Source organism: Schistosoma haematobium, chromosome ZW, assembly GCF_000699445.3.
Source record: "Schistosoma haematobium chromosome ZW, whole genome shotgun sequence".
NCBI classification, from domain to species: domain Eukaryota; kingdom Metazoa; phylum Platyhelminthes; class Trematoda; order Strigeidida; family Schistosomatidae; genus Schistosoma; species Schistosoma haematobium.
This window is the reverse complement of record NC_067195.1, coordinates 69,538,878-69,558,423: the sequence shown is the minus strand read 5'-3', so window position 1 is coordinate 69,558,423 and position 19,546 is coordinate 69,538,878. Positions and strand designations below refer to the sequence as shown.

The following is a 19,546-nucleotide window of genomic DNA, read 5'->3' as shown; positions in this document are numbered from 1 at the left end:
GAAATACATTAATCAACTGAATACTACGATGTATTGCTGAACGATGATACTTTGAATCACAAAGAATATTTGTTTTCTCGAAATAACTAAGGTGTCATATTGAAGAACCGAAAGATAATTTAAATATGATTTATTGTTTATCAACTATAACACCTCATAAGACGAGATTACTTGAAAAATAGCTGGTAGTAACAGGTGATAGGTTAACAAGAGTAAATTTAAGAAAGAATCAGTGGTAATCTAAATATTCTAAAAGCATTGAATTCAAGGGGAAGGGTCACAGGAATGATTTTGTTAATAGATACTATAACAAGTATCATTTTATGCTTAAAAACTCATAAGTAATCTACAAGAATCTCTTTTAGGGAGTTTTACATGAAATAAATTAAGGATTAAGAGTAACCAGTGAATAAAATTAGATATAAGTGATAAAAATTCAACATATACATTTATCGAATGAATTAAAAGTCATAAGTTACAATCTATGAAGATTCAAAAACTAAGATTGATTTGCATGAAACAGAATGTACTTCATTGTAAAAGTTAACATTAATCTAAAAATCATTTTCATGTATCCATTATCTACAGTACTGGTCGATCCTATATAGCTCGATAACAGAATGTACATTTATTTTAGTCAGAACGAAAATCTATTTTACTTACTAACTTAAAAAAATCTATGAAACAACGCATTCTGTTTCATTATCATTAGTAAATAAGATTTGTTAAGCGAAAACAAAAAACGACTAAAAAACAACATATTAACTAGGTAAAAGGGAATAGAAATTACAAATTGAAACTTCGACAACATACATAATTATTTGTTGTTCGCTTTTTGTATATTAGTACCATTGTGAAAATGTCAATTTTTTCATTTTAACTCTTTAATCTAATTAATAAGTAGCCTTGAAGACATTTTATCTGGATACATATACACAAATTTTACGACTACACACACACGTATACACATCAACATGATGTACACATATATGGTGTGAATGAAGCGGATATACATTAGTATACTCCCACCGTTACTTCAACGGACTACTAGGATTTAAGTATTTATGTATATACGAATATTAGTTCGGAGAAAAATCTATGTTTTATGATAGTAGTCAATAATATCGACGTTCATGCCTTAAAGCAATCAACCACTACTCACTAGACAACTAAGTAAGTAATTTTCAAAAGTACAACTGTACAAACTGATGGTAAAAAATATGACTAATCTTTTGTTCTAGAAAATGGATATTGCTTAGTAAATGAATTTTAATCAGTTATTTCGCAGGTAAATATATACTAACATAAGGAATTAAGAGAATATGAAAGATGAGTACGATTGGGAAGAAAACTGAACTTCTTTTCCTATGGATTGATTGAATGTGAATGAGCCAAAAAATGCTAAGCCATCCAGGAAGATTAAAGATTTTTTTGAAACAGCTGAGACAAAATATGACGCTAAATATGACGAAACTATTGGAAAAAACAATTCCGAAAACAACTTTAAATCTATCTGAATATCAAGTGTTTAATGAGTGTGTTTTATTTACCACCTAGATATGTCTTTTCTGTGATTAGAATAAATACATATGACCGACCTACAAGAGAAGTGGTTAAATTATGAAGCTGAGGAGAATTAACAGGATCACTTTTATCTTGATCCCATGAGGTAAGGCTTACCTATAAGAGCGAACCAAATAGGAACCAGGTACCAACTAGCCAATCGGCAAACAGCGAACATGAATGAATAACTTATAGTGTTAAGACTCGAATTCAGGCTTTATGATCAAGATGAGAGCTTTAATATTTAGGATTAAGGTTTGAGATATACAGTTACGATTTAAGATTGAGATATGTACCATAACTTTAAGTGCTAAACTCTACATCATAACCTTAAACCTTGATCCCAACTCTTACCCACAATCGTAGACTCTACATTACAGTCCTGAGTAAGAACTCTTAATCACAGTAGCAACCGTGACCCTAAATCTTTAACGTTAAACACTAATCTTGAAGCCTTGACAATGAATTAATACATGCACCGTAGATTTGAAGTGACTTGCTCGTTCCGGATTGGCTGCCCCCTATTAGTCCTCTCTACCGTATCATTCTAGTTGGGATTTATCAATCAGGTGTGCAGGAAATCTCGAGTAAACTGGTGCCGTCCATAATATTTGAAAGAGAATTATCCAGTGTTGCAGCCAGAAACGTTACCACTGAGTTGTTCGGGTTGCAATTGACTTAGTGTAGAACTGAGATATTTGAACTAATTGATCTCTTAGCGGTGACCAAAAACACATAATCTAGTCTCTAATATTGGTTGAATTCTATCAATTGGTGTGTAAGAGTGACTAAATTTGCAACTGGTATGTGATAAATTCGAACCCCGTACCATCAGTTATGGTTTCGGTGGACATTTAGTATCACTATCTCTCGAGAATATGAATTCGTTAGCGAAAATGACTAGAAGTAAAGTCTTTATTTGCAGAGTAGTAATAGTAATGATAATTACTATTTTTATCATTATAAATGATTCAACAAAGCCGAATGAGTAATGCATTTTGCAACACGAAATATATGAACTAAACCCTATGAATAAACTATACGAGAGGATAAGCATATCAAAAGTCAGACTGAACAAAGCTGACAGAAAAACACTAAGACATAATGCAACTGAATAGTATTTATAATGGCGAAAATCCATAGTTTATAAGGTAACGCCTTGAGTCGGTTTACCTATGTGAAGATTGAAATCTGGTATCTCTGTATATCATGATTAATACTGATGAAGCACAACAGCTGTCTTATGATTAAAAATGAACTACTAGTAATTATGATAACTTTGATTGGAGCTTTAATATGTCTAACTATGTTTGGTAAACTAATCTAAAACGTCGAAATTCTTACTGATTTATCTAATTAGCCATTGTTAAAGTTGATAGCAATGTGCAAGTAGCTTGAAAAAACCAGAGTAAGTTTGAGGTACGAAAAACCTTTTCAAGAAAATTAATTTCATTAACTCACCTTGAAAATGTGTGACGTTTCTCGATAATGATAACACGAGCACCAAGTAAAGCTAATTCAATCGCACATCTCATACCACATGGTCCACATCCTATAACAAGCACCTAAACCAACAATTATAATAACCAAATCAATAATAGTTATTGATGGTTGATGGAGAAATAAATGCAATTCTATTTACTTAACAAAAAAACTAGGCAATACTATGTATACGTGTTTTAGTTGAATCTCCAAAAATAAGTTTAAACATACTTTTCAATGAACTAATTCAAAAACTTACAGAACAAATAAGTCTACATGGATAGATGCAAATTAGCACGACAATGATAAACAAAGTGATGGAATGAATATGTAATAGCTTTCGGTTTTACACTACAAACTGGTACGGTAGTGAGACAACTGACGAACAGGTGAGCGTAAAAAATAATAGATTATATATGGTGAAAATTTTGTTTTTTTAAAAATAAGGGACACGAAATGTACTTCTGCAATCATAAAATAGTAATTATGGTTCCATTAGAAAAAAAACAACACAAAAATCTTGTTGGTAGGTCAAGTTAACGGCTTTTAAAAGATTGTTTCCAAACCGCTTAAAGCCTAAAATATAGGGCTCCCCGCTGATTTTTAGACCATCATATAGTAACGGCACTTTTATAAGTAAGGTAATAGAAGTAACCTTCACAAATTGAAGTCAACATTGAATCAGTCAGATAATGAATTAAATTTGTGATAGATTTGAGGTAAAATAAATAATTTCATATAGTTTCCTAAATGTATGGCGACCGAAATTCTCAATACTCATCCTTGTTTTAACCATAATAAACAACTGAGTGTTTACAGTGGGTATAACATATTTGCCAAAGATTATTGTAAAACAGAAACTTCTTTTCGAACTATAACAGCCCATTGCCAAACAAACCACGAAACAGTAAACATGAAGTCTCACTAACTACATCATGTGTCTTCTCGGTATATGGTAGAACAAGAATAACTAAGAGTAATATATCAAAGAAATGACTAACCATAATTTACGAGATATATGAAATTCATAAATCTATAATTTATATGTATATCTAATAAATTATCGACACTAAGTTGTTGAAAGAGAATCATAACTGCCAAAGCAGGGAAATAAGTATGCGTAGGTAAATAAAGCTGTAACTCAGTTGCTAGGTGACAAATTCATATCCTCTTGAAGTTATTAAAAAATAAAAATCAACAATCGCGCTTCACATTTTGAACAATCACACGATTCGTGAACTACATTTAAGCAAGACAACAATAAATTTGAAGAAAAGATGATAAAATATCTTTAAAGATTTCCAGATTATTAGCGTCCACTCTGATTTCGTAGGAACAAAACATATGTCTCTTCATAATAAAATCTTAAATTAGTTACACCTTCGTCACGAACTCACATTTATATCTCGACATAACGTCTGATGATGATACTGCTTCATTTTAACACGTTTTTCCAATTTTGAAAATAATGCAGCAGCTTTCCAGTATGATTTGAGGTTTACACTCAATTCATGGAAAATATTCCAAGATTGCTTTGTAGGCTTAGAAACAACCCCATCACATAGCTCATAAAAACAAGCTAATATGCTTTCAAATGTCGTTGCAGAACAAAACAAATCGAACTTCTCCTCCAAACCGCGATGCAGTCCAGTAACGTTCATGACCTCATTATTAGTCTTGTCATTAATAAAGCTAAAATTATAAGAAAAATGGGATCATATATTAGAAACGTTACTGAGTAACCGATGCTTAACCACGACATGATAATTTGATGCGTGATAAGAAGACCGTAGTGAGGTGCTAGGTGAAGACAGAAAAATAAGTTTACGTATCTTGGTTGATCTTAGCCACTCATTAAAATGGAATATAGAACCTCGAACATTTGTGTGTTGGTTCAATTTGCCATTCCTCATTAGCACACTGAGATGGATGGGATATATTTCATGTGTCCGGTAAAATATGCTTTGTTGAACGGTAGTGAAGCGGACGGAAGAAAGTTAGGGGCGGCCAAACCAAAACGTGACATCAGTGCTTGAAGTCACTAACTTCTAGTCTGAGCCATGTTGGGAGATGCAGACTACTTGGTTGGAGTCCGCGTGACTATCGTAACCAATGGTTGGAGACTATGTGACATGGCTCAGAATCGATCACAATGGCGTGGGTGTGGTGTATATACTCTCTGTCTTCCCTTAAACTAGGAGATTAAAATCGCTTCATATCTTTCTTTCTACGAACTAATTATTTCTTCCTGTACTATATCCTTATTGCAATCTTTCTTTTATATATTACCACCTCTGAATTAACTGCTTTTATGAATCCGGTGTCCATCTTGCTGTGTTATTGAGGTATGGCAACTTGGACCGATGCATGTATGTGCCTGGTCTTACGTTGTAGCTGACTGACTGACTGAGTGGAGCGGACTGCAATAAGTACATAAAATAGCTGATTGTTAGTGAAGTTTGCTAGTGAGGCTTTAAACGTGTGCGATTTATGAACAACAAAAATACACAGTTTGCTACCGTACTTCTAACTCGGTAGCTGAAATTTAAACGGATAAGAGAAAGACGAATTCACATCCGTTCTAGTTACAATGATGAAGGGTCAATAATAAAAACAATTACGAAAGTTCTGACGTAAATAGAGGGGAATAGCAAAAATGTATAACTTAGTAAATAAATCGTTAAGCACAGGCCAGTCAGTTATACGTACTACTGAGCTTGCTTTGCTTTATGCACCGGGGCAGTATCATAGCCCACACACATCGAGTGACATGTGTGGCGCATATACATTCGGTGCCCCTTTATACCACCATTTATTTGTACAAATAAATAATAAAAATAATACAGAGCCTGCAGAAGTAAAAAACATGAACCTTAAACTTCATTTCAGCCGATGAGACATTGGTCATGAGATGATTTATGATAAAAATGTAACACGGTTTTAATTGGCAAACGGCTTCAACATGAGTAGCGAAGTCATGCTCATGAACTATCGAGATTTTCATAACGCACTGACACCATTTCACATTGAATCTGATGGGTTCATCAAAAAAGTTTACTTTGCCACTGAACTCGGTATAAACGTCAAGCTAGCAAAGTATATTAGCAGTGATAAAACTGACAAACTTGATAATTTGGTAGTGGAAGGGGTCGTGCTAATAGTGAGGACTATTGAAAACTACAAGTGGTAGATAGTTTGAGGAATACAGGACAAAAAATACGGGTGTTGGCGTATCAGGTCCAAATCTTTACGCTATCTAATTCAAGTTCAGGTTTTTAAATCATCCTAGTCCTAGGCTTATGTTACTGCTGGTTGCTGTCTATTAATTTCTTTATTAAAATTACATACGAAATAGTGGAGTTCAATTTAAATCAAAGTTTATTTTTACATATGTGAGAAATGCTTGTTGTAACAATATTTGGACACTTCGAAATAAAATATAAAGTTGAGTTAAATCCATTTTTAGTTTGCAGAAACCAATTAAAAGCTGACCTGTGTACGTAAATACATATTATTAAGTATGATAAAAGTTGGTGTGTCCAAACACGGTCTATCTTTAAGCGAAATCACTCAAACGACGACGAACCTCGTCCAAAAAACTCATATACACCGGTGGATTTGTAGCCTTGACGTTTTCTATTCGTTGACGGATTAAAACGTAGACAATTTAGCCGTGATCAACATTTTTCCTTGTCAATAACAATAAGTTCGACCGCTTCAAAAATAACCAAACCTGTTTTCCAGGTTTATTGTCACGTGACGAATTATCTCAGTTATCAAATTGGAATCCAAATAGTTAAACAATAAGTAATGTAGAGAACATAAATGATTGTTTGTTATACCAATGTTCGCAGCCCGCCTAACTAAAAAATAGACCATGGTGACACAGTAGACGCAAGAGGTCTTGACGTGATCTTGGAATCTTGACCGACGTTACTAGGAGGCACTTGGAAGACTGACCTGAAAGTGATCAACTTCACATTTACTTCTGAAAAATGGTCAGTTCACTCGGTATTATCAGTTGGAGTGGCAGATGTTCACTACTGGGATCGTATAACCAAGTAACTAAAATTTCTATATTCTAAAGTGTCTTACGAAGGTGGCAGTGAAAATTAATAGCTAATGAGTCGAAGAATCCTATCCTTTTGTCAAAAATCTAGATAGAGTTAATGAAAAGGTTATCCAACAGTCATTTCAAATTCCGTAACCCTTAAGGTGGATATGAAAACAAATCCTAACAGGCTGACCTAAGAATCCAACGCAAATTCTCTTAAAGATGCCAGATGTATTTGGAGTTTGACAACGCTTTAACCAGTAACACCTAATATGAATCGTACCCACCAAGTAAAATCAAAAGACAGAAGCGAGGATGTTCGATGATATATTTGATAGGTTACCAACATATCGAGAATCGTCTGGTCTAATCTGACTAGCGATTGTAGGGGATGTCGAGTACGGCGTTCCCACTCGTGATCTGGTGCGGATGCATGACCGAGCGCCTTCAGCTAGATGAATGCACTAAAAGTAATGTGGTCAGCATCCATTGTCGAAGACTTACAGAGCTATTTATTTTAGGGATTTATTAACCGCTACTCCCTCGTACATTAACACGAGGACGAGAACTTACCCATGTTTCCTCACTCTTACTACGAAAGGAATCTGGTTTCAATTGATGGAGACTTACAAAGTGAAAATGCCACAAGTATTCGGAGTTTGGCAACGCATTCCCACGTAACACCTTCATGATTGAAGTATACTAACTCAATGAAATCAGAATTCAAAAATGAGTTGATCCGAAGATATATCTGGAAGGCCATCTATATGTCAAGTAGCATTTGGTTCAAGCTGTCTTGCAGTTGTAATAAATGCGTAGCAAGGCGTGCATACTTGTAATCTGGTGAGTATGAATGGCCGAGTGATTAGTGAGGTCAGCATCAATGTAACAGAAAGGTCGCTTCTTACTTCGGTAATGTTTTCGCTGTCGGGACTCCTCCAAAAACCTGCTTTACATTCCGTGACAGCTCTATGTTGTTAGTTGCTTGCAGTAGACATTAAGGGAGACTTAATAAAACCAGTAAACTCAGAGTGACATTGGTCACCAATCGCATAATCTGTAGAATTATGATCTTATATGATATTAGTACTGCTCTAATAATAGACCTAATCGTAAAATGGTAGATTTGTCATGATGTAACTGCCCAATCTAAAAGATCTCACGTGGAAGTCATATCATTATATACACTGACTCATGGCATCCTAACAATTACCAATATGTGATGGAGAACACATTCAGGCTGGATATGGAACAATATATTTAATATGAGTAAAAGATATAATGTAACATTCAACAGGGACCACGCCTGCAAGGCCGAGTCAACTCCTATTCATTCCATCCACTAGTTCATTGCATGCTCCGCCGATACTAGCGTTGCCGTGGTCCCCCTCTTTGTCTTCTATGCGCCTCTTTGTTTCTTTACGCGTTTGAACATTGAAGTCACACTAACATTAATATTCTAAGGTGTGAAAAGTTTCCCCTGATTATATTGCCCACGTGCCCTATAACATATTAACATAATTGGATAACTTGATAAGGTAAAGCCTGTAGCATTTGCGGCACCTTGATGTTGCCTGTAAACTGACATGCTCCATTTAATATTGTTATTTGATAATATATTTTTATAGTTGAAGTAGAACGAGAGAATTTTTACAAGGGAACGAACACATGGAAAGATATATTCACGTATTCACAGAGGAACATATAAAATGGATTCTACGTGGGAACTCATTAGTGTTTCGTGGACATAGATCGTCAATTTGTTATCAGTCAAGAATCTTGCCTATATCACGTGTTACATTTACAAGGCAGACCTTCACTTATCACTAATTTAAACTATAGTACCGGTAGGACCGGTGGCCTTTTACTAGCTCACTGACACACTGATCAGTGATCAACATCAAAACCTTAAGTCAATGTACCTTGGGCTGTTTCTAACCAAAAAACTAATCAGAAGAGACAGACTACTCTTTTGTTATGATTACTTCAACAATTACTCGAACCACATGCAGACAGTGCATAATTAGTTAGCGATAATTAGAGAGAATCGGAACGTATGACAATGGTTGGTTGGTCATGCTGAAGATTACAGTAAGGGAAACACGGAGATGAAATAATGCAGTTATTTTCTAATTATATAATAAAATATAGATAATAACCGAAAGGTAACTCAAGAAGTACCAATTTCTCTAGCATTCGTCGCGTTGTACTGGATTCTTAATCTATATGGGTGCATTTACTGACAGTTTTACAGAATGTCCTATCACGATTGTCAGTCATATGGTTCGTATGAAAATCGAAGAGCACGCTTAGAATGAAATATTTGACGCAGTGACCACAAGTTGACCTAGAATGATCACAACTTCACAGTCGAGCTATGTCAACAAAGAGCACACGAATCGGAAACGTACTTCAACCACCAAACAAAATGTTCACAACCTTAACGTACTCGAAAACCTGAGAAAACAGTCACGGTTTGCGATGAGTCTCTCATAATAATGAATCTTAAAGACAGCTTTGAATTTTTCCTCAGTTTTCAGGACAAAATGTTTTGGGAAGATTTAAACAGGAATATCCCCAAATACAGTCACACGGCTCACTAGCAGAAAGGATTCCAAACATCAAAATCACCCATGACTAATTCGTGTAACGCCTACTGACGCTGCTGATATAGAGGATGTCTTACTGGCTAGTCATTTACTAAAATCAGATGGGTTGTAAGAATACTGCCTGATATACTGCATTGTGAACGCAATCTCACCCGGAAGATCCCTAAGAAATTTCGTGAGTTGTTCTGAGGAAGGAACATCATTGTACAAGATGGAGCAGAAACCACAGACCCTGACCACACAAACTCTGATACTCGGTAATGGAAAGTCATCAAGTAGTCCTTGAAGCTCAAAAATGTTTAGACTTAACAAGTGGCGAAACTGGTCAAGAAGGATGTGAATTCTAGACCCCAGCTGATGAAGATAACCTTCTTATATGGCGGCTGAAACTCTCGAAGCATTTCGCGCCAACAGACGTCGATTGCGCACTGGAATGTATATGCAGCCGGATAAGCTGCATGATACCAGGATCAAGCACAATAGCAACTTGGATCCGACTATTCCAATTGTAGACTGTCAAGACCATAAAAAAGGCTTGGGATGGACAGAGGCTACCAATTATGAAAACCCTGTGTAAGTAGATTGCCTGTCCATTCGTTTAAAGCTCATACAGATAAACAGAACGGGGAAGCTCACAAACTACGTGAACTCTGTAATGCTAATTGTGCTTATCTGATAGGAATATCTGAAACCTGGGTATCATTTCAGTTTACGGACCAGGAGCTAGCAACACTCGGGATGTCTTTTTTTCACAATGACAGAAAAACAGGAATGAGGGGTGGAGTAGTCTTATACTTGCGATCTTGCTTAGAAGTACATCAAGTGCACAACCAAGAGTGATGAATATGTATGGTGCCCAGTTAGAATGTCTACCACCTCGAGGTGTCTAGTTGGAGTAGTCTCCAGGAAGCCCACCGCTGACACCAAGTACGGCCATCGTATGCTGGGAAGAGTGTCACACTACTCGTCTCTGAATCACTCATATCCTGATTCTAGGGAACTTCAATCCTCCTAAAGTCAATTTCGCGGAACATACGTACACTGAAGGTGTAAACTCTACTGAAGCTCAGTTCTTCAACCTCATTGAAGATCTCGAATTATTCGAAGATGTGAAGTCGGCGACTCGTTGGAGAACGCCAAACGCTGTCGCGCTTAGAGTGTGCGTTAACAAACGAAGAATGTCTAATTGATAACTCCTCAATCTTGGTTCTCCTAGGGTAGAGCGCTCACGCCGTCATGCACTTCAGTTTTATCAGCAAAAGTGAGTTCAGAAATTCTACTGACAGCGAGCGCTGGAATTTAAAACGGTTGGATGTGTCAAACTTAAAGGACAATCTACAGCAGATGGACCTGGAAGTTCAATCGCAACTTCATGTGGATGCTCATTGGGATTCCTTACTGCACACGATGTTATACGTTAAAAAGCAGTGTGTTCCACTAACAGTCCTCAAAATCCACAAGAAACATACAGTCATCGATAACCACACTCTTCGCTTGCTAAGCTGCAAAAGGTGCTGCTGAGCGGAATACAAAGGTACTCGTAACAACGTGACAGGCAATACAAAAAAAGAAACATATGCACAAAGGCAATAAGAGAAGACAGGCTTCAGTACTGGATAAAGCATAACGATAAGTTTGTCTCTGATCCGGAAAGTTTATTCGTTATGAAGCCTCACTCCAACGGGCCTAAACTGGAGTTTCCTAACTGCTAGGTCCTAATGGGCTGACCAATAACGACGGTGGTGCTGCTAACCTTTTAGCTGAACAGTACTCTCAGACATTTCAATCGATCCACACTAACTACATAGCTGAATTTAAATAAAGCCAGAACAAATATTGTTGCATAATAATATGAATCCATTATATTTCGAGGTTTCTCGTCACCTGCTTACAACCAAATATGTATTAGAATTTGACATTGAGGTAAGAAATAGTTCGAAACAATCAGCATAATTGAATGTACATTATTGGAATGACAAAGGTTATCAATAATAATTATATATATAAATATATGCAAGAACAGGTCGGAGGTTATTTAGTGCTTAGAATCAAGGATACATTAAAGAGGGGTGGTGTAATAGTTTAGTGGAGTTCAGAGACAGAAATGATAAACTGTGTAACAATTTTAGAGGTAATGAAGAATTCATGGAATTAAAAAACTGACAAGATGGGTTACGTAACAATTAAATGAACTTAGAAGAGTTCTCATAATTTAAGAGAATCAAGTGAGCGGAAATGAATGAATGAAAGGGTGGTTTAAGAATTCGGTAATGAGAGAGGAATATAACACAAACTAAATATTTTAAAAATAAATAAATAAAATAACACTAATAACCAAAAACGAAAACAAAAAATTGGATTAACAGGGTAGTAATAAGTTTATTACTGTCTCTTTTTGAATACATAAATCCGGTTTAGGTATTTTATCGCGATCGCTTCAGCAAAACGGAGAGCAGCCGTACTTCTTTGTCCACTATTAATTTTAAAAGCATGGGAGATTTCAGTGGTATGCCCAGTGTCAAGTAAATGTCAAACTATTGCACAGTTGAGAGCCCTAGTCCCTCGCAGCCTCAACTTCTTTAGAACATGCTCAGAAATGCAGGATTAACTCCATTTTCACTCAGGCTGTGGGATATCCTAGTGGGGTCCCCAGGGGTTACGTACTAGGACCTCTTCTTTTCTTGATTTGTATAAATGATCTTCCACAACAGGTATCGTCTGAGTTATTATTTTTGTTGACAATGTAGAACTCTGGAGAGAGATGCTCAACCAAGATGATATACTGGCACTTCAAGAAGATTCGACTTCAAAGTTGGGCAGACGACATTAGACTGACCTTTAACACCTCAAAGTGTAAACTAGTCCATCTGAGATATGTTGAAGACTACATCTACAACTTAGGCAACTCCCTTCTAGAAGTGTCCCAAGTTGAAAAAGATCTATGAGCGTTGGTACCTTACGATGTGACGTCTTACGCTAACTGCGACAAAAATGCCTTCCGAGCAAACTTTGCACAAGTAATATTGAAACGTGTTTTCCGCCAGTTCTACAGAAAAACCTTACGCATGGTCTTCAGCAGTTCTATTTGTGCCCATTTGGAGTACAGAAACACAGTATTTCCTCCCTCACTCCAAGAGGATTTGAACACCCTGTGTAGGATCCAAACTACGGTTTGGATGTTGAAGAATAGCCTTCCGTGACTTTAGACACGCGCCCTTTCCCGTCGAAATCAGAACAAGTAATCGGGTAACTAGCGGTTCTATAATTCATAATAAATTTAATGTAAATCATTACCTAAACAAATATTATCACCCGGCTATTCAACCAATGATTGTTCAATCAATTAAATCAATCACAACAAATGAACGTTATTCTATCCTGACTGGATAGATCACACACAACAGGAGGAACAAATCAATATGGCTACCGCCAAGAACAAGTGTCAAGTAAAACAACGCAGATGCAGTTCAGGAAGAAACACAAACTTAGTGAATGCGTAATAAAAACAAAAACTATAGCAAAAATACAAATATTAACAATTCAAATGTAATCAAAATACAACAATGTACAACTAATGTGATCAATAGGAATAAAGTACAAGTATATACATGCAGGGATTTTCACCAACACATAAAACCTTCCAAATGGATCTTACACCGGCCCCCAAAATCCCTCCATACCACACAAGCTACCTTGATGCCTACGGTCATGGTTCATTATATAACATATCACACCATAGGAACGAGTAGGACTTACAACAGTACGCCTACTCGACCTAACTACATTAATAACAACAAAGACTAATCCAAAGCTTCAAGGAGACCTGCTTCACCTGTTCTCTGGTGATCAACAATAATAGTCGTGATATAGACCTAATCACTCTTCCTCAAACTCCACCCATGCTGTTGGATGAGGGCCTCGCTGACAATTCAATGTTTATCTTCTGATTCGACTGCTGCACAAACTTGCTTAACTCAGAAACTGTCCCCACGAAGCTTGACGCACTGACACTGTAAATCTCTGGAGGTTTCCTTCTTCTTCCAATAAAGCGTAATAGAGCCATTAAAAATGAATCAGTAATCAAACTACACATCATTTCAATATGTACTGCCCATGTTTGCAAACTAGTAAACACATATCCATACCCTTTTTCTAATGATCTTCCTACGTGTCCTTGTTCTTTATGACAATGTCTGATTATCATTTCCGTCACTAAGTGTCGACTAGGTAAAATTACTGGATATCTAGAAGCATTTGGGAAATCTGAGTATCTTAGTCGACCTCCAACGCAGAGTAACCCATCAAGCATTATCAACGATAAACCTTTCAGATCATCATGGCTTACTACTTTACTGCTGTTTTTAAATTCACTAAGTAATTCTCCATACACTTCTCTCTGAACCATCAATAAAATCTTACGCTTGGCAATCTCAAGCTCTTTGACCTTTAAACATCCTAGATGAACGGATCCTTCACAACTCGGCAAACGAAGTACCATCAGGAATTCGATGAACCTTCTAAACCAGGTTACAGCTCTGAATAATTTCAACCACTCGGAATAATAAAAGAGAACAGGTGTCTTGTTGTACTTTATACTACTCAAGTTAACCACAGCAGTTTTTCTAAACTCAATATCGTCAAGAGTAGGTTCCGGACAGTCAGTGATTGTTATATAAAATTCGCCATGCAATAAAGTGGGACATTTGAACCAAGATTCAAGATCGGTCATTTTTTGTATACTTCCTCTTCATAATAATTCACTTATATGCTTAACGAAACTCTTTGCTTGATCACAAAAGGGAATAGATATCAAGCAATCATCAACATAGAAATTATTCTTGACAGTATCTACGACATAACTATTATAATCGTCAGAGAATATTTGGGCCGTCTTATTCAGGGCAAGGTTCGCGCAAAATGGCGATGATGTGGCATCAAATGGATGGGATGTCATTTGAAACTCGGATGATTCCCTCGACATGTCTCCCTCTTGCCACCACAGAAATCTTGAGGCTCCTCGATCAGACTCAGGGACCTTCACTTGCATGAACATTTCTTCAACATCTACAGGGATTGCAACTGCCTCCTTGCGAAAACTTATTAATATACACCTTAACTCAGCAGTGGTATCGGGTTCTTGATAAATCATATCATTTGGGGGAACCCCTGCAAACTCGGCGGCACAATCAAGGACCACTCTAAGATCTGGTTTTTTCATGTTTAATACTGCACGATGAGGTAAATACCATCGAGGGCGATAATAAGACTGCAGATATATTTCAAAGACCCTCTCCGCATAAGTCTTAGTAAAATCACTTTCAGTACTTTTGATATACTTGATGTGCAGAGTGACATCCTTCGACAACATACCCTTCAAACTTTGTAATCTACGGTTTGCTACTTCATAGTTATCCACTTTCATATCTGGATTCTTTTTCCAAGGTATAGAAACTACAAAATGACCGTTGCCGAAGCGCGTGCCACCTTCCACAATCTTTATAGCCACCTTGTCGTCTACTGATAATGATTTATCACTTGAATAAGCATCTGAAAACTCTACGTCATAAGGCTTACGTATTTCGTTCTCTAATGTCTGTATCTTACTGGTATGATTAACAACTCTTTTCCTATATTCCGGGCATGATGGCTTATCATTTACGACGTTGCTTGTCGAGTCAGTGTGCAGCAGAGCGTGATGTCTCCTCTCGCAACTGTCAACCTTACAGAGTCTTGTCATCTTACATTCATTAACCTTATGTCCTTGTCTAAGACAGACGAAACAGATACCCTTGCCTTTAGCGTGAGACCATCGGTCTTGAACTGTAAGCGCTAAGAACTGTGGACATTTATCAATGGCATGGTCGTAGGAACACATACTGCATTTAGTTTTCATTGTCGAACTATTCCCTTGCTCTGATTGCACGTGACAGTTCGTCTTTACGTTATGTCCTTTTCTAGAACGGTTTGCTAACCGTCCAAATCTACTACAAGCCACTCTCGCACGCGATGCGATAAACTGAGTGAGCTCGTCGAAGGTCGGTTCCCTGTTATCTTCAGTCAATTTATCCACCCAGTCCGCCCACTGGGCTTGCATAGGTTGAGGCAAGAGTCTCACTATTCTTTCCAAGGTAACTAAGGAATTTAGATCAGAAGTATAATTCATCTGCTCCAAGACCATGGCACAGTTTTCCATCTTAATAGCCAAATTTGATAGTTGGTCCCCGTCAATATACTCAAAATTCACAGCACTGAATAAGTCCTCTAGTGTTTCTCGAGCAATTACGTGAGACTCTCCGAAAAAACGTTTTAAAATCTCCCTTGCTCTTTTATAGCCAGAGGATGCCTCCATCATGATGCAACCTTCAATAGCTGTTTTAGCCTTGCCCTTACAGTAGTGTATCAAATAGAGCAAGCGCTGGCTATCATCCGTGACTCTTGATGCTACATACGTCTCGAATTGCTTTATAAACTTCCAATAACCTCTTGGCTCTCCATCGAAATAACTCAGTTCAACCCTTGGTAGCTCTGGGCCAAAAACATGGACTCTAGGCAACATGCTCTTTCCTAGTAATTCAGACCTTTGCTCCTTTTAAACTAAGATTTTTTACATCATCTGACATCGAATTAAGGCTAGAATCACTGCCATGATAATTAACCCTATTTAAGTCTGAACCATGACCCTTAAGGACGTCAAAAGGCACTTGCTTGACAATAGGGGATTCTTCGTTAACATCGACGAACTTTGAGCCTGATCTCCTTCGACGATTAACTGGCATTATAAGCGACACGACCAATTATTTCCAGAGAATCCGTGAACGATTACCAAAGGATTTCGGCCAAGTAATACTTGTTTAGAACTGTAGGATCCAAACTACGGTTTGGATGTTGAAGAATAGCCTTCCGTGACTTTAGACACGCGCCCTTTCCCGTCGAAATCAGAACAAGTAATCGGGTAACTAGCGGTTCTATAATTCATAATAAATTTAATGTAAATCATTACCTAAACAAATATTATCACCGGGCTATTCAACCAATGATTGTTCAATCAATTAAATCAATCACAACAAATGAACGTTATTCTATCCTGACTGGATAGATCACACACAACAGGAGGAACAAATCAATATGGCTACCGCCAAGAACAAGTGTCAAGTAAAACAACGCAGATGCAGTTCAGGAAGAAACACAAACTTAGTGAATGCGTAATAAAAACAAAAACTATAGCAAAAATACAAATATTAACAATTCAAATGTAATCAAAATACAACAATGTACAACTAATGTGATCAATAGGAATAAAGTACAAGTATATACATGCAGGGATTTTCACCAACACATAAAACCTTCAAAATAGTTCTTACACCCTGGAAAGTATCCATAGGTGAGCCACGAAATCAGTTCGGGGATTCAAATTCGAGCCTTATAAAGAGTGCATTCAATCACTAAATCTCTACTCATTACTCGGGGGTGACAGCCCATTGGCTTACAGCATACTCAGTACTTCTGAACATCCCCCTAAACACCTACCTAGGTTTAGTCCTAACACAATCCTAAGGGGTAACACCCAGAAACTGGAGGCCAAACACAGCAGGACAGGCTGCAGACACACCTTCTACTCATTAAGAGTAGTCGAATGCTGGAATTCTCTACCGGTTGATCTAGTCCAAGAGAGTTCCCAGAAGTCCCTTAAGAGGAAACTTGATATGTTCTTAAGGACTGAGGGTATTATCTTACTATGATTTACTAATTTTTTCATTTTTACTCCCTTATCGATAATATACCTAGGTTTCTGTCTTGAGGTATCAGTGATTCGCTGCTACTAGATACGGAAGCCTGTTGAGCAAAAACGTCTTCTATTTCGTTCGAAACCATTTGAATCATTAGAATTGGGGCTCTTTTTGGGGTATTGCGTTGCGGCAAGCAAATGGTGGTCAAAAAATATACAGAATCAAAGTCCGGAGCAGTCATTCGAAGACGTCAACCAGAACGTATCAGTTTGTGCTTCTCAATATCAATTTAAGAGACACTCCGTAGGTATAAGTGATGGCGCAGGACAAAGTCGTATTTTTAACAAGTGTTTTCGGTGTTATACCATAAGAGTGCCGAGAAAGAGAGAAAGGAAAGGGAAAGGCAAGAAGTGGGACGGATAGTGTTCATGACTAGAACAGTCTAACCATTTGCGATGGAACAATTAAAGTATCACTACTTAGACTCATTCTCTTTTATTAGGTCATAATAAAGGCATGATAAAGAAAACAAGTTACAGTATGGCGTTGAATAAATAATGTACAAATGAAAAGGGTATGAAACAGTGGAAAGTTCAGAATTATGTTCATTTTTAAAATTTGGTAAGGAAAGTACAGTGTTTGAATGCCAACTGGCTTTTTTTCGTGAAAACTATTATAACTCGTTTATGTTATCATGACTTTGTAGAGTCACAAGTGGACTCATATTTACCGTAAATGTACAGTTTTGCTTGCGATAGGATTTTTCGAATGGAAGTGAAGCCAATCCATATTCACAGACATGTATCGAAGAGGCATTTAGCATAAGATATTGGCATTATTTCCATTGATCCGTTACATCCCATTTGACCATAAAGAGCCGTAATTAAACAAAATTTTCTGCCACACAGGCATCAGTGAATTGAGGTTATACCTCTATCATCATGTTTGCTGGTCAGTAGCCCCACCTTCCGTTTTTTTGTGATGTTAGGCTCCCTTGCATTAGTGTTATATATGAATATTGTTTTGATATGAGCTCTATGTTGCACACCTTGTCAGAATACACTGTCATTACTAGTTCTATTCTACAGGCAAACCAGGCAGTTGAAGCTTTTGTATTGTGGGTTAAACGTCAGTTTATTATATCATACTGCTATGAAGATAACTAATGGTATAAGTTTTAAGATACTTGTTAGATAACATGCGGTTTAGAGATGATTAGGACAGATAGCTGATCAAATAATATGAAGAAAGAGTGTAGATCATTAACGTCGTTGATCTCTGTCGAATGATTGCGGGCCTACTAGAGCAAGGCGGAGATGGCGTGACAAAAGCTAACGTCGAAGTTACACCTCGAGGTCAGCACCTGGCGTGGATTACCCCTTAGCCATATCAAGGTACTGAAGGTGCTTTAAAGACCGTACAACACAAAGGACGTTACTACAGAAATATATTAGTCAAAGTAGGCTCAAGCAAAAGTGTGACCACTACATCATGGGCCAGTCCATAGCGTACGATTAATTGATGAGCGTTGGTTGTCCTTGACCTTGACGGGAATCGATGATCTGTTCGATATTCAGAGACTCAACTGCCGTATGATTTGGCTAGGACTCAGTGACATGTCACTAGCCCTACCGGAGTTCTGAGGTTGTGAAATTTATGAGTAAGACGATAAATGAGTAGAAAAAGTACAATGTTTGATGCTAGTAATGATAACAAAATTCATACTATTAGAATATGAACTGGAAGGAACTCACAGAAATTTAAGTTTCTGACTTTCCGAAATCGAATGGTTGCAGTCTGTGATAATGTCATGAGGTGCCAATTGGTTAGATGTTGGATGAACCATCGTCAAGTGCAGATTGCTTTAGGTAAGCACCATCGAACATGTGAGAAACTCTGAACGGGTCCATAAAGCAGTTTAGGGAAGATTTAAGTCGAGCAAGTGTTTGACTTGACCAGATGTCCACTGGTAACCTATTCAAGAGCCCTGCACATAGTGTGACAAAGAAGGGTGATTTCACCGTGCTTCCAACTCACTAATTGCAAAGAAAATGTTTCTTATTATTAAATCACGCACAGATATTGTTTGATGTTCTCGATATCTTCAGAAC

At 37.2% G+C, this 19,546-nt stretch overlaps 1 protein-coding gene across 2 annotated transcripts in view; it reads right to left on the bottom strand.

Annotated features, from left to right (window-relative positions):
- Positions 1-6,691, bottom strand: part of MICAL3_1 ([F-actin]-monooxygenase mical3) — a 99,381-nt gene extending 92,690 nt beyond the window's left edge. The window contains exons 1-3 of one of the 2 annotated variants that reach the window (XM_051218843.1): positions 6,632-6,691; positions 4,443-4,737; positions 3,025-3,128 (exon numbers count right to left, since the gene is read on the bottom strand). In XM_051218843.1, the coding sequence (XP_051072314.1) occupies positions 3,025-3,128; positions 4,443-4,706 (368 nt within the window). In that variant the 5' untranslated portion in view covers positions 4,707-4,737; positions 6,632-6,691. Of the gene's footprint in view, positions 1-3,024; positions 3,129-4,442; positions 4,738-6,537 lie in introns of both variants that reach the window. The other variant, XM_051218844.1, reaches the window with a different exon arrangement.
- Between the last annotated feature and the right edge of the window lie 12,855 nt (positions 6,692-19,546).